Source organism: Oncorhynchus clarkii, chromosome 20 (assembly GCF_045791955.1).
Source record: "Oncorhynchus clarkii lewisi isolate Uvic-CL-2024 chromosome 20, UVic_Ocla_1.0, whole genome shotgun sequence".
Lineage (NCBI taxonomy): Eukaryota > Metazoa > Chordata > Actinopteri > Salmoniformes > Salmonidae > Oncorhynchus > Oncorhynchus clarkii.
In genome coordinates this window covers 18,524,592-18,540,961 of record NC_092166.1, presented here as the reverse complement: position 1 = coordinate 18,540,961, position 16,370 = coordinate 18,524,592, and the positions used below count along the sequence as shown (strand labels likewise).

General features: G+C 44.9%; 1 protein-coding gene across 4 annotated transcripts in view; it reads right to left on the bottom strand.

Annotated features, from left to right (window-relative positions):
- Positions 1–16,370, bottom strand: part of LOC139376033 (cyclin-Y-like) — a 36,274-nt gene that overhangs the window by 5,166 nt on the left and 14,738 nt on the right. Inside the window, exons 3-10 of one of the 4 annotated variants that reach the window (XM_071118119.1) lie at positions 3,214–3,288; positions 2,507–2,527; positions 1,723–1,757; positions 1,565–1,588; positions 1,109–1,203; positions 970–1,005; positions 796–853; positions 478–597 (exon numbers count right to left, since the gene is read on the bottom strand). In XM_071118119.1, coding sequence (XP_070974220.1) covers positions 478–597; positions 796–853; positions 970–1,005; positions 1,109–1,203; positions 1,565–1,588; positions 1,723–1,757; positions 2,507–2,527; positions 3,214–3,288 — 464 coding nt within the window. The remainder of the gene's footprint in view (positions 1–477; positions 598–795; positions 854–969; positions 1,006–1,108; positions 1,204–1,564; positions 1,589–1,722; positions 1,758–2,506; positions 2,528–3,213; positions 3,289–16,370) is intronic. The other 3 variants (XM_071118121.1, XM_071118120.1, XM_071118122.1) reach the window with 3 other exon arrangements.

Sequence of the window (16,370 nt, the reverse complement as noted above, 5' to 3'; positions counted from 1 at the left end):
CTTCTTCTGACAGAATTGGCCTGCATCCCAATTCCCTATATAGGCCTTGGTCAAAAGAAGTGCACTAAATAGGGAAAAGGGTGACATTTGGGAAGCAACCACAGGCTAGTTAGCAGCCTCTGACAGACTGACTGACATGATGATCAGCCTGAGACAGGAACACTCCAAGCCTGTGTCTGACCAAGGATAGACAGACAGGCAGTAACCAACAAGACACCAGTTGATCAAACATAAAAGGCTGTAGCTAAAGGGGAGAGAATAACTTGGTGGAGAGTTCTGTCTGCCCTGTCTGAGAAGGTGTCAGACGAGTTGAGAATGAACTTTTCTAAAAATATATAGGTCTAATTTATGACACCTCTGATGAAACAAGTGTCCCATTGGTAAGCTACCTGGTCAAAAGTAGTGCACTATGTAGGGTATAGGGTCAGGTGCCATTTGGGACGCAAACAATGGAGTCAACCAGTCCCCCTCCTTTACCAGTGTAACAATGGCACATTCTGCAGTGAGCTGAGCAGCGCTGAACAGCGTCCGGACGAAGCGGTAGATCTGCTTCTGCTCGGGGTCATGTTTGTCATAGTCAGACGGCACTTCAGATTTCTGAGAGAGTAGAAGAACATGAAGGCAATACGAACATGGTCACTGTATAAAACTAAATGTATAGATTCATACATAAAGGCATACACACACACACACACACACACACACACACACACACACACACACACACACACACACACACACACACATACATAGTGGGTCACTATGAATACAGGAACGGATTGCATTGGCTGTTACCGAGAGAGGGTGAAGCTTCTCGTCAAAAATGTCTTGCCGCATTCCTCCATCTGTGTCCCTGAAACAGGCCATTCAGGAACGCTCAAAGGTCAAATGTTTTACTGGACTGTTACACTAGCTAACCAAACTCTCCATTCAAGGCATTGCTTGCTCACAGTGATAGAGTATTCTTACCTATTCTTGATATGGTAATATATTGCAAGAGATACACTGTAAAGAAAGAAGGGTAGCTGTTAAAGCATTTGTCACAACCAGTACTTTCTGTCTGTCCCATAGGTCAACCCATGTAAACGGAACTGGGACATACACTCACCATTTAATGGTGAATTTAAGATTGGGCTGACTGACTGTGTTGTCATCCAGGAAGATGGTGGAACAGGAGCTGTGTTTTCTTCTAGTTGATCCATGCTATAAAAATGAAATAGAATTACAAATACACATCTCTACATTGCTGCAATTATAGAAGTTGACCATTAGTCAAGGGCATTTTGTTACTAGAGGGCATATTGATACATTAAATAAGGTTTCTACTGAGGCTACCTCCTCAAATGTAGCATGCGATGAACATGCGTGGCAAATTAAGACATAATTGTGTATTCACTATTTAAAGATTGCTAATCATTGTCAATAATGCAGAGGGTCCTTCACCCCTAACATGTTACCATGAATGATGCAAGTCAGCCCTAACTATATGAATTTAACATGATGTCACATGAGTAGCAATGAAATGGATCCATGGAGGACACACATAAATAATGTTGTACCTTACCTTTGACTCGTCAATGTGTGTTAACTTGTAAAAACAATTTAAAGAATTACCATGGGCAATTCATACATTATTATGAATCCGTTACAAAGACTAACTGTCCAATATAAGGAAATAATATATTAGCCTGAATCTATATTTAATCCGTATTTAATACTCACATGATTGATGAAGAGGCTCTTTCTTTTTTCACGCACTAAACAGAGATAAGAAGAGAAAGATTGAGATAGGCTCTTATCCTTTGTTATCAGCATTGTCCTAGAGCAGCGGTATTCAATGTCGGGGTCACGAACTGCAGTGGGGTCGCCAAAATGTTGATATTTTGTTTTTACAAAAAATGAAGAGTACAGGTTATTTTATGGGACAATATACAAATGTTTTTGAGAAAGATACATTTTGAAAAATAAAATGTTATTGAGTAAATGTATTTATTGGTTGATAAGAGATGAACATGTAATGAGTTGAAGGTTATTTGTTGATGTAAAAATCTAAATGTACAGATTTTAAGCTTTTGTCATTAGATTTGGGATGGGGTGGGTTTGCGAGAAATTCGTGGCCAAAACAATGGGGTCCCCAGAAATTCTGGTGAAAAAAATGTGGTTCCTGCTGAAAAAGTTACAATACCACTGTCCTAGAGATTGCGTAAGCAATAGAAAAAAGCACAATGGCAGATGAGAGTTTCAGCATGTTCAGCAAGACATTCTGCACTGAAACAGCAACGCTTCTATGGACCCTACATGCGTTATTTGCAACATACTGTACAGCGAGAAGCGTAACCAAGTGTGCACAAAGAGGACAAAGTGGTTAATATCACACTATCAGAGATGATTCATTATGGTTAGGGCTGGTGACTGGTTATGAACAGAGAGTATTAGAGGCAGACATTACTCCACAGCTAGGGGGAAACAGAAGCACTCAGTATTACTGTATCTATACACTACTCACCACTTTTGCTGGACAACTCCACTGAAAAACAAACCAAAAGCCATCTACTTAATTTACCGGTTCAACTCAAACACACAACTATCCCTGGCTCTCACTTTAATAAAATAGTATGTATCAAATGTAGCTTCTATCCTGGACAATTGTGTCACTTAACCTGCTATGCTAATACTGTCTTGTTACAGTATAACATAGCTAAGCATGACTCAAAGTTTCTAGAATCACTGTGTTGTACTAAAATCCTTCCTAGTAAAATGGAAAGATTTATCAGTGAAAAACAGTGTGATAGGATGAGAATCCCAGAGGCTGTAGATACTGTAGTACTTCTAGGGAAACACCCCAGGGCAAGGCATACATTACCACACAGAGCTGAGCTGGCTGTGTTCACTGGAAGCAGTCTTGTGATCTGGGAATATCCTACTTTATAACATAATACAGAGGTTATACTGTATTGCCAGTATCCATGAGTTTTCCCTGATAAACCTGTGTGTTTTCTTGTTCAGGTCACATGGTCAGGAAGAAACCCTGATACGTCCCCAATGGCACCCTGTTCCCTATATAGAATAGAGTGCCATTTGGGACGCAATCCTGGTTTTAGCTAAAGTCCTGAACGTGGAGTACAGGGCCTACCAGTATGTCCAAGTTAAATGCACCCGTTGAGTGACGTCAAAGATTCATAATTTTTTATTGATTGACTGAGAGCCACTCACCATCCGTCTGAGATTTGCTGAGGAATATTGTGCTGGCCCGAGGATGGTCAGAGGGGTTGTACTCCATGTTCAGCTCTGAGAAAACAAAGACAATCACGCTGTCAGTTACTGAATATAACACCCTATTCCCTTCACTTTAGGGCCCCGGTACAGGGAATAGGGTGCTATTTGAGACACAACCTAAATATTAACCTGTCGGATCAGATGTGTGGAGTTCCTCAAGTTACAACACAAATGTTTTGCAAGAGAGTGAAAAACACCCTCTTGTTGAATATGAAAACATTTCATTGTAGACAAACACATGCAACTTACAACTGACCGCCAAAATGTAGGGGTGAGATGACATCATTTCAAAGGTTACATTTATACCCAAAGTTTCTCTCTCATCCATGCATTGGCCTCGTTGTTAACTCATTCAGCCAGTATATGGCATCAGACAGAACATAGCCACATGCCTATTTCACACAATAGGGCCAAACCGAGCCAAACCAAGCAGAGCTGTACTGGGCTGGCCTGATTACACATCAAGATAGTTGCTGGAAGCGTACTGGAAAGGACAATGTGAAAAGAAAATATCCAAACCAGCACAGTACAGTTCAGATGGACTCCCTAGACAGACAGGAGGCTATATGTGTCATACATATAGAGCTGTTGTGAAGGAAGTTGTCAAGGAGATGAGTCTGTGTTTATCCAGGACCTCCTGCCCTCACCTACCATCAACCAATCATGTCAATGTGGAGCTATACGGAGCCCTCTGCATTGTTACACATTTTGAGAGACACACGGTAGTACCGGGTATGAAGCTCAATTTGGCCTCTGCATGCCTCCGGAGGCTTCGCAATTGCGTCACACCATCAACACGGAGCCTCCGACCACATTTTCGGATCAAGCATAAATCGGTGATAAATAATAATAATATAATTAGAATACTAATTAATAGCTTTTCTGAAAAACACAGGGGACACAGTCACATAGGCTATAGGAAATGAAAGAGTGAGCTGCCTTAACAGTGAAGCGCCATAGGATGCGTCCCGAATGACAGCCTATTTGCTATTCCATAGTGCACTACTTTTGACCAGAGCCCTGTGTGTTGTTTGTGTTATCTGCTGTCCCCTCTAGTACTCATATATACATTGTTGTTTTTTTATGTTTTTTTTGGATTTTTTATGAATTTATTTGCAAATTATGGTGGAAAATAAGTATTTGGTCACCTACAAAAAAGCAAGATTTCTGGCTCTCACAGACCTGTAACTTCTTCTTTAAGAGGCTCCTCTGTCCTCCACTCGTTACCTGTATTAATGGCACCTGTTTGAACTTGTTATCAGTATAAAAGACACCTGTCCACAACCTCAAACAGTCACACTCCAAACTCCACTATGGCCAAGACCAAAGAGCTGTCAAAGGACACCAGAAACAAAATTGTAGACCTGCACCAGGCTGGGAAGAATGAATCTGCAATAGGTAAGCAGCTTGGTTTGAAGAAATCAACTGTGGGAGCAATTATTAGGAAATGGAAGACATATAAGACCACTGATAATCTCCCTCGATCTGGGGCTCCACGCAAGATCTCACCCTGTGGGGTCAAAATGATCACAAGAACGGTGAGCAAAAATCCCAGAACCACACGGGGGGACCTAGTGAATGACCTGCAGAGAGCTGGGATCAAAGTAATAAAGCCTACCATCAGTAACACACTACGCCGCCAGGGACTCAAATCCTGCAGTGCCAGATGTGTCCCCCTGCTTAAGCCAGTACATGTCCAGACCCGTCTAAAGTTTGCTAGAGAGCATTTGGATGATCCAGAAGAAGATTGGGAGAATGTCATATGGTCAGATGAAACCAAAATATAACTTTTTGGTAAAACCTCAACTTGTCATGTTTGGAGGACAAAGAATGCTGAGTTGCATCCAAAGAACACCATACCTACTGTGAAGCATGGGGGTGGAAACATCATGCTTTGAGGCTGTTTTTCTGCAAAAGGACCAGGACGACTGATCCGTGTAAAGGAAAGAATGAATGGGGCCATGTATTGTGAGATTTTGAGTGAAAACCTCCTTCCATCAGCAAGGGCATTGAAGATGAAACGTGGCTGGGTCTTTCAGCATGACAATGATCCCAAACACACCACCCTGGCAACGAAGGAGTGGCTTCGTAAGAAGCATTTCAAGGTCATGGAGTGGTCTAGCCAGTCTCCAGATCTCAACCCCATAGAAAAACTTTAGAGGGAGTTGAAAGTCTGTGTTGCCCAGCAACTGCCACAAAACATCACTGCTCTAGAGGAGACCTGCATGGAGGAATGGGCCAAAATACCAGTAACAGTGTGTGAAAACCTTGTGAAGACTTACAGACAACGTTTGACCTCTGTCATTGCCAACAAAGGGTTTATAACAAAGTATTGAGATAAACTTTTGTAATTGACCGAATACTTATTTTCCACCATAATTTGCAAATAAATTCATTACAAATTCTACAATGTGATTTTCTGGATTTTTTTTCTCATTTTGTCTGTCATAGTTGAAGTGTACCTATGATGACAATTACAGGCCTCTCTCATCTTTTTAAGTGGGAGAACTTGCACAATTGGTGGCTGACTAAATACTTTTTTGCCCCACTGTATATGAGCTACGGATGGGCGTTCATGTCTCACATCAAACAAATAGTTACACTCATATGCTATACATATGCTATAGTATGGTAAATTACCCTAATGGAGAAAAAGGTACTGAAGGATATTAATAAGCCACTATAGCTACCATTCACTTGGACTGTGTATCATTATGAAGTCTCCATGATAATGTCTGCAATGTGTCAAAATATACATTTGATACCAGTGAACGCTACTCTAGCCCTCACAGAGTTACTTTCCAGAGGCAACAGCACCACAACAACAACACCTCAACAACACCACAACAACAACACCTCAACAACAACACCTCAACAACACCACAACACCTCAACAGCACCACAACAACACCTCAACAACACCACCACAACAACACCTCAACAGCACCACAACAGCACCACAACACCTCAACAACACCACAACAACACCTCAACAACACCTCAACAACAACACCTCAACAACAACAGCTCAATAACACCTCAACAACAACACCTCCACAACAGCTCAACAACAACACCTCCACAACAACACCTCAACAACAGCTCAACAACAACAGCTCAATAACACCTCAACAGCACCACAACAACAACACCTCAACAGCACCAGGAAATGGGGGTTTCATGCTCAAACAACAGGACTATTGGTACTACCTTAAATAATTGAATAGAATAAACTCAAACCACAAAGCTAGGCCAACTTCATACTCAAGAGTGAGAAAAGTCCCTCGAAGATAGCCTTGTACTGAAATGGAGTACCTTGAAGAGCCTTTTTTGGTCAATTCTGAATAAAGAACTGCCAGGAATGCAGGGAGGTCCTCTAACTCCTACAGTGGCCCAAACAGCACCCTATATAGTGCACTATTGGGCCCTGGTTAAAAGTAGTGCACTATAAAGGGAATAGGGTGCCATTTGGTATGCACACAGCTCTACTGTATCCCTTCCCCTGGCAGGCAGACCGAGACCCAGCCAGTAGATTACAGAACAATATACCACAGAACTGAACTGTCAATGACAAGCTGCAAAGGAGTTGCTATGAGGGATGTTAAAAGGAAAAATATGCTTTCTGCCTTGTGTCATTTATTCATTGTTTTTTCTTATCATCTTGTTTCAATACAACAAATGTCTACTGTGATGGGTGGAGAGACCTGGTGGTGCTGTTGCTGCTGATGAAGAGGTCTGAGGTGTTAGTCAGCAGCAGAGGGATATGACCTGGCGGCAACCCAGACAGAGAGCATGCTGGGCTGGCTGTAGGCCAACTGACCCGGAGGGGTGTGCCAGAGCTGAGAGAGGCCCTTTTGGTTATAATTTTCGTTAGTTCGCTGAGACGTGGGGCAACTCTAAATGGGCTGACAGTGTGGATTAGTCTTGCATAAAACACAGCCTTTCCGTAAATTTAGCACACTTATGCAACAGAAACCCAGGTTGTGTCTGAAATGGCATCCTATTCACTGTATATTGGACTACTTTTGACCAGGGCTAACAGGGCTTAGGTCAAAAGTAGTGCACTAAATAGGGAATAGGGTCCCACAGAATTACACTGAGAGACGTTTCAACACATTCAGAAATTAGAACCAGGAGGTATTCAGAAGCAGAGGTCACTTGAACACAATTAGCGAAAGGGGGTCAGGCAATCCTCTGACAGAAACAAAACCCTGCAGTTCTGCACCATGGACAAGGAGGCAGGGTAACCTAGTGGTTAGAGCGTTGGACTAGTAACCTGAAGGTTGCAAGTTCAAATCTCAGAGCTGACAAGGTGCAAATCTGTCGTTCTGCCCCTGAACAGGCAGTTAACCCACTGTTTCTAGGCCGTCATTGAAAATAAGAATTTGTTCTTAACTGACTTGCCTAGTTAAATAGTATCTTTTCTGTAGAGCAAAACTGTTTTTAAATAGATTCAAGTACACAATACGGTAAATCCATTAACCTTAATCCATTCATTTTATATGTAATCAATCAATTTCAATAAAAGAGCGTTCACACTTCATTTTCCCCTTTCACTTTGCAGTACACAGTGGGTTGCATCGCAAATCCCTAGTGCACTACTTTTGACCAGAGCCCTAGGTGCCATTTGGGACACATTCCAGTGTAGATGATTTGGCATCATCCCTGACAGCATGCAGACAGGAAGGATATGAGAGTTTAGCATTTTATTCCATGCCTGTTGATGCCCACTCACAGCATCACCACAGAGTATAGACCCGATCTGGGACTCGAGCGGGTCCGGATCCAGAATTCTAAATAATGTCACAGGTCTGATCTGATCGGATTGTCACGGGTCTCGGGTATGTGTAATTTTAACAGACTTGTCCGGAAGGGACCATACAGATCAGAACGAGACTGCTGCAGTGTGTAAAGAAAGAGATATTTGATAATTTATGCTGCTCCTCTTGCTTTTCACGAGAGTGGAGCGTGGCACGTGTAGTTTGTTGTTTGCCAATCATGAGTCATCAAAGAGGCAATAGGCTACGGTCATAGAGCCTCGCTCAGTGTGTGGCAAAAATGAGGAGATATCTAATCAATGGAAGATGGTTAGTTAATGGAGGCTACAACTACCAGGAGCCAACAGGCAGGCTGCTACTTAATATTCTGAATGGAGTTGTTGTTATTTGTAACAGTAGGATGAGAAAGCACACGCACTGCAGCCTCAGTTAGCCTAGTTAGCTAGCTTAACTAGCTTCTCCCGGTTTGATGCAGTCCAAGACAGGTACTAGGTAAATAGTATTTGATGATAAATAACCTAGCTATGGCAGCGATTAGTCTACTATAGCATCTCACTCCTTCCTCCCGTGTCACTCGCTCACAGTACGGCCCCTCCTTGCCTGCTGGAGCGGCACCTCTCTCCCTCTCGCGGGTCTCTATATTTAAAACATGTATTTATGCATATCTGGTCCAGATAGGAAAGCCCCAGGTCCCTTACGGAACGGATCCAACTTTTTGGACCCATGAAGACCTCTACCACAGAGCACTACCACAGAGCACCACTACAGAGCACTACCACAGAGCACCACTACAGAGCACTACCACAGAGCACCACTACAGAGCACTACCACAGAGCACCACTACAGACCACTACCACAGAGCACTACCACAGAGCACCACCACAGAGCACTACCACAGAGCACTACCACAGAGCACCACTACAGAGCACTACCACAGAGCACCACTACAGAGCACCACTACAGAGCACTACCACAGAGCACCACTACAGAGCACTACCACAGAGCACCACCACAGAGCACTATCACAGAGCACTACCACAGAGCACCACTACAGAGCACTACCACAGAGCACTACCACAGAGCACCACTACAGAGCACTACCACAGAGCACCACTACAGAGCACTACTACAGAGCACTATCACAGAGCACCACTACAGAGCACTACCACAGGGCACTACCACAGAGCACTACCACAGAGCACCACTACAGAGCACCACTACAGAGCACCACTACAGAGCACTACTACAGAGCACTACCACAGAGCACTACCACAGAGCACCACTACAGAGCACTACCACAGAGCACACTACACAGCACTACCACAGAGCACCACTACAGAGCACTACCACAGGGCACTACTACAGAGCACTACCACAGAGCACCACTACAGAGCACTAACACAGAGCACCACCACAGAGCACTACCACAGAGCACCACTACAGAGTACTACCACAGGGCACCACTACAGAGCACTACCACAGAGCACCACTACAGAGCACTACCACAGAGCACCACTACAGGGCACTACCACAGAGCACTACCACAGAGCACCATTACAGAGCACTACCATAGAGCACTACCACAGAGCACCACTACAGAGCACTACCACAGGGCACCACTACAGAGCACTACCACAGGGCACCACTACAGAGCACTACCACAGGGCACCACTACAAAGCTCTACCATAGAGCACCACTACAGAGCACTATCACAGGGCACCACTACAGAGCACTACCACAGAGCACCACTACAGATCACTACCACAGAGCACCACTACAGGGCACTACCACAGAGCACCACTACAGGGCACTACCACAGAGCACCACTACAGGGCACTACCACAGAGCACCACTACAGAGCACTACCACAGGGCACTACCACAGAGCACTACCACAGAGCACCACTACAGAGCACCACTACAGAGCACCACTACAGGGCACTACCACAGAGCACCACTACAGAGCACTACCACAGGGCACTACCACAGAGCACTACCACAGAGCACCACTACAGAGCACCACTACAGAGCACCACTACAGAGCACTACTACAGAGCACTACCACAGAGCACTACCACAGAGCACCACTACAGAGCACTACCACAGAGCACACTACACAGCACTACCACAGAGCACCACTACAGAGCACTACCACAGGGCACTACTACAGAGCACTACCACAGAGCACCACTACAGAGCACTACCACAGAGCACCACCACAGAGCACTACCACAGGGCCCCACTACAGAGCACTACCATAGAGCACCACTACAGAGCACTACCATAGAGCACCACTACAGGGCACTACCACAGAGCACCACTACAGAGCACTACCACAGGGCACCACTACAGAGCACTACCACAGGGCACCACTACAGAGCACTACCGCAGGGCACCACTACAGAGCACTACCATAGAGCACCACTACAGAGCACTACCACAGGGCACCACTACAAAGCACTACCATAGAGCTAGGGGCAGAGAGAGGGGAACAGCAGCCTATGCTATCACAGAGTATGCAGCCATACCCGTTTCTGGGCTCCATGAGAGAGAGTCACCTGAGACATGGCTCAACACCACTGACAACTGAACTGACAGAGAGATAATCAGCATCGTAGGTCTACCTCTTTCCCTCTGTCTCAATCTGACACTGTCCTTCTTTTCTTACTCTGAGTATAATTCTGTTGTCAGACAGCAGGTTGTCAAGCAGTAGGATCTAATGCAGCTGAGACACCATCTGTGGCCAGCCTGCTCCTTCTACAGCAAGGAACTAAAAAAAAAAATGACAAGACCTTGCGACCATAGCGAGGTAAATACCTGTCTATTTACTAAAATTACACTGGTTAACGCTTTAGTCATATCACTGTTTACTTATTTACTTATGTCGCTACCTACTCCAGATGACTCATTTTTCAAATTATACTTAACAAAAACATAAACCAACATGCAACAATTTCTAAGATTTTACAGTTCATATGAGGAAACCAGTCAATTGAAATACATTCATTAGGCCCTAATCTATTGATTTAATGACTGGGAATAAAGACAGGCAACTGTTGGTTACAGATACCTCTAAAGTAAATGGGCCTCAGGATCTCATTGCGGTATTTTTGTGCATTCAATTGCCAAGCGATAAAATCCAATTGTGTTCGTTGTCCATATGTTATGCCTGCCCAAACCATAATCCCACCATGGGGCACTCTATTCACAATGTTAATATCCGCAAACCGCTCACCCACACGACGCCATGGTCTGCGGTTGTGAGGCCGGTTGGACGTACTGCCAAATTCTCTAAAACGACATTGGAGGTGGCTTATGGCCGAGAAATGAACATTCAATTCTCTGCCAACGGCTCTGGTGGACATTCCTGCACTCAGCATGCCAATTAGACGCTCCCTCAACAAGAGACATCTGTGGTATTGTGTTGTGTGACAAAACTTCACATTTTAGAGTGGACTTTTATTGTCCCCAGCACAAGGTGGACCTGTGTAATGATCATGCTGTTTAATCAGCCACACATGTCAGGTGGATGGATTGTCTTGGCAAAGGAGAAATGCTCACTGACAGGGATGTAACAAACAAAACGCTTTTTGTGTCTATGTAACATTTCTGGGATCTTTTATTTCAGCTCAAGAAACATGAGACCAACACTTGACATGTTGCGTTTATATTTTTGCTCAGTGTATATAAGCAAAACATATTATCTGTATTCGGAATGGTTAGCCAGACAAAATTAAATGTGCTTATTTATATAATGATTACAAGTTTGGTGGTTGAAAATTATTAATTGTTAAAGCATTAAACCTCTCACTTAAAGCTTCAGTTATACTAAAGTTATACTTAAACCCAGGGGTGCATGATCCCCTCCCCGTTTGTCGTAATGAGTAGACCAAGGCGCAGCGTGAGTAGTTCCGGACTGCGGACCGTCTCAGGAGGTTCCGGACTGCGGACCGTCTAAGGAGGTTCCGGACTGCGGACCGTCTCAGGAGGTTCCGGACTGCGGACTGTCTAAGGAGGTTCCGGACTGCGGACCGTCTAAGGAGGTTCCGGACTGCGGACCGTCTCAGGAGGTTCCGGACTGCGGACCGTCTCAGGAGGTTCCGGACTGCGGACCGTCTCAGGAGGTTCCGGACTGCGGACTGTCTAAGGAGGTTCCGGACTGCGGACCGTCTAAGGAGGTTCCGGACTGCGGACCGTCTCAGGAGGTTCCGGACTGCGGACTGTCTAAGGAGGTTCCGGACTGCGGACTGTCTCAGGAGGTTCCGGACTGCGGACTGTCTAAGGAGGTTCCGGACTGCGGACCGTCTCAGGAGGTTCCGGACTGCGGACTGTCTAAGGAGGTTCCGGACTGCGGACCGTCTCAGGAGGTTCCGGACTGCGGACTGTCTCAGGAGGTTCCGGACTGCGGACCTTCGCCGGAAGCTCCAGACTGGGGACCGTCGCCGGAAGCTCTGGACTGGGAACTGTTCCCGGAAGCTCTGGACTGTGGAGGTGCACTGGAGGCCCGATGCGTGGGACCGGCACAGGTGGCACCGGGCTGATGACACGCACCTCAGGGCAAGTGCGGAGAGGAGGCACAGGACGTACTGGACTGTGGAGGCGCACTGGAGACCTGATGCGTGGGACTGGTACAGGTGGCACCGGGCTGATGACACGCACTTCAGGGCGATTGCAGAGAGGAGGCACAGGACGTACTGGACTGTGGAGGCGCACTGGAGACCTGATGCGTGGGACCGGTACAGGTGACACCAGGCTGATGACACGCACCTCAGCACGCCCGCTCTGCAGCGTTCTCAACGCCAGCACCTCTCTCCGGAATCTTGCATCGAGCTCCTCACTCGACTTCCTGACTGGCTCCATGTGCTCCCTCAAAAAATTATTGGGGTTTCTGTGAGCTTCCACCCCGACGTCGTTGCTGTCCTCTCATGCTCCTAGGCGACTCCCGCCAAGGAAGGCAATCCTGTCCGCCAGGATTTCCTCCCAAGTCCAGGATCCCTTCCCATCCAGGATCTCTTCCCAAGTCCAGGATACTTCCTCCTCCTGGGCACACTGCTTGGTCCTTTGTTGGTGGGATCTTCTGTCACGTTTGTAGTAATGGGTAGACCAAGGCGCAGCGTGAGTAGAGTTCCACATATTTTAATAAACTGAAACTCACCCAAAAAAAAATCAATAAAGCACAAACAAAACATGAAGCTACTGGTGTGCACTCAAGCAACTAAATGTAGACAAGATCCCACTAATAACCATGGGGAAATGGCTACCTAAATATGATCCCCAATGATAAACAGCTGCCTCTGATTGGGAACCATATCAGGCCACCATAGACATACAAATTCACCTAGATGACCCAAGTCACTATCACGCCCCAACCAACACAGAGAATAAACAGCTTACTATGGTCAGGGCGTGACACCCACATTCTGGGTAGGCTGTTTTCCGGTGGATTTAGGACCGTACAGTCACCATAGAGCTTGCAGACAGGCTGTGTGAAGGCAAAGCTTCTGAAAGGCTGGCGTATAGGACCAGCTTGGGAGAGATGAACAGAGGCAGCTGCTGTCTGTGTTGTGCTTTTTCTCTTGTAAAAGCCAGCAGAGCAGAAAATGGCCACTCTTTAGTTCATTAATCTAGCGGGCAAAGTAACTGCTGTTTGACAGAAGAAGAAAAAATATTCCTAGTTCTGAGCTAGTAAAGTAAACTCACGTAACCTCATACATCGCCTTGGTCCGTACAATTGCCCTTATTTTAGCGCCCCAAAAACATAATACTTCCAGATCAACTGTAATGTCAATACCATTGTAAAGCACAATTTCTCCCCTTTCCAACATAATCAATTACATGACCTAAACACGGCCCGTTTCTGCATAATTCAAGCAGGCAATGAGCCCCGTCGGGTCTTTTTAAAAATGGCGGGTGGGGAAGCGAAACTAATGCGTGATAGTGAGAAGGAGAGATGTTGTGTGGGAAAATAGCTTTTTTTCACTCGATCTGTCCAACGTATCACCTTATCGCCTCTAAAATGTAAATTAAACACTACAAAGAGTTTATATAATGTGTCATTACATACCTATTTGAAGGTTTGTGTTGAATTTGAATCAGGTTTTTAGGGCGGTGCTAAAGTGATCTTAGAAGTAAACAGCGGCTTTGAGAATGATGATCGCATGCAATGATGACGAAAAAATGACTAGGTATCCCCCAACCCCCGTCACTGTCAATTTCTTGTTTTTAAAGGATGAGAGAAGTGCTACCCCTGGTGGAGAGAGATTGTAAGACAGAAATAGTTGCTTCAAATCAAATCAAATTTTATTTGGTTAGCAGATGTTAATGCGAGTGTAGCGAAATGCTTGTGCTTCTAGTTCCGACAATGCAGTAATAACCAACAAGTAATCTAACTAACAATTCCAAAACTACTGTCTTGTACACAGTGTAAGGGGATAAAGAATATGTACATAAGGATATATGAATGAGTGATGGTACAGAGCAGCATAGGCAAGATACAGTAGATGGTATCGAGTACAGTATATACATATGAGATGAGTATGTAAACAAAGTGGCATAGTTAAAGTGGCTAGTGATACATGTATTACATAAGGATATAGTCGATGATATAGAGTACAGTATATACGTATGCATATGAGATGAATAATGTAGGGTAAGTAACATTATATAAGGTAGCATTGTTTAAAGTGGCTAGTGATATATTTACATCATTTCCCATCAATTCCCATTATTAAAGTGGCTGGAGTTGAGTCAGTGTCAGTGTGTTGGCAGCAGCCACTCAATGTTAGTGGTGGCTGTTTAACAGTCTGATGGCCTTGAGATAGAAGCTATTTTTCAGTCTCTCGGTCCCAGCTTTGATGCACCTGTACTGACCTCGCCTTCTGGATGATAGCGGGGTGAACAGGCAGTGGCTTGGGTGGTTGATGTCTTTGATGATCTTTATGGCCTTCCTGTGACATTGGGTGGTGTAGGTGTCCTGGAGGGCAGGTAGTTTGCCCCCGGTGATGCGTTGTGCAGACCTCACTACCCTCTGGAGAGCCTTACGGTTGAGGGCGGAGCAGTTGCCGTACCAGGCGGTGATACAGCCCGCCAGGATGCTCTCGATTGTGCACCTGTAGAAGTTTGTGAGTGCTTTTTGTGACAAGCCGAATTTCTTCAGCCTCCTGAGGTTGAAGAGGCGCTGCTGCGCCTTCTTCACGATGCTGTCTGTGTGAGTGGACCAATTCAGTTTGTCTGTGATGTGTATGCCGAGGAACTTAAAACTTGCTACCCTCTCCACTACTGTTCCATCGATGTGGATAGGGGGGTGTTCCCTCTGCTGTTTCCTGAAGTCCACAATCATCTCCTTAGTTTTATGCTTTATGCGTGCTGTACGTTACATCGTGGCGTGTCATATTGTAACGGAGGGTCCGTTTTTTCAACTGTTCTCCAATACTATAGATCCATCACCATGTCAATCAACGCTTGAATAGAAACCTAGTTCACACCCCCGATTTTGAAGTCAACACAGTCGCTACAGTCCCATTAGTTTTCTTTGTAGCCTCGTTTGAATGTTGCGGTTGCGCACATTTGTACGGAATGGGGTTGGTCCATACAATCTTGCATTATATTATAACAATCAGTGAATGGATACTAAGTTCCATCTTGAGTTGATGGGTAGACTACAGTCTGGGATCTGGGAATAATGGTCATTTCAATTGTTGAACCATTGTATTATCCATGAATAGAATCAATGTATAAATGTACATCAATGTAATTATTTGTCATGCCTCATCTGAGCAGGATCAGATGGTGACAGGGGTCTCATCGGGGTCAGGCAGCCAGGGAAGACCAGTCTGACTGAGATGAGGTGAATTTTTGCAGACACAACACTATTTTCTCTGTGCAGCAAACACTGGACAAGCAAAAAGATTGAAAATATTGTAGGACAGTCTGACAAACCTCTAGTTTGTTGAGGATGATAAAGGCTTTTCCCGATGACACAAAACATGTAAAACTAAAATGTGAGGAAGACCTGGGAGACGCTATGCTATATTCATGACGACGAATGAATGTTACGTTAGAATGCCCAGTCATGTTCATATAATCTCAGACATAAATTACTGCAGTTTAAGACCATCAATAGAGCAACTACAGTTGAAGTCGGAAGTTTACACTTAGGTTGGAGTCATTAAAACTAGTTTTTCAACCACTCCACAAATTTCTTGTTAACAAACTATAGTTTTGGCAAGTCGGTTAGGACATCTACTTTGTGCATGACACAAGTAATTCTTCCAACAATTGTTTGCTGACAGATTATTTCACTTAGAATTCACTATA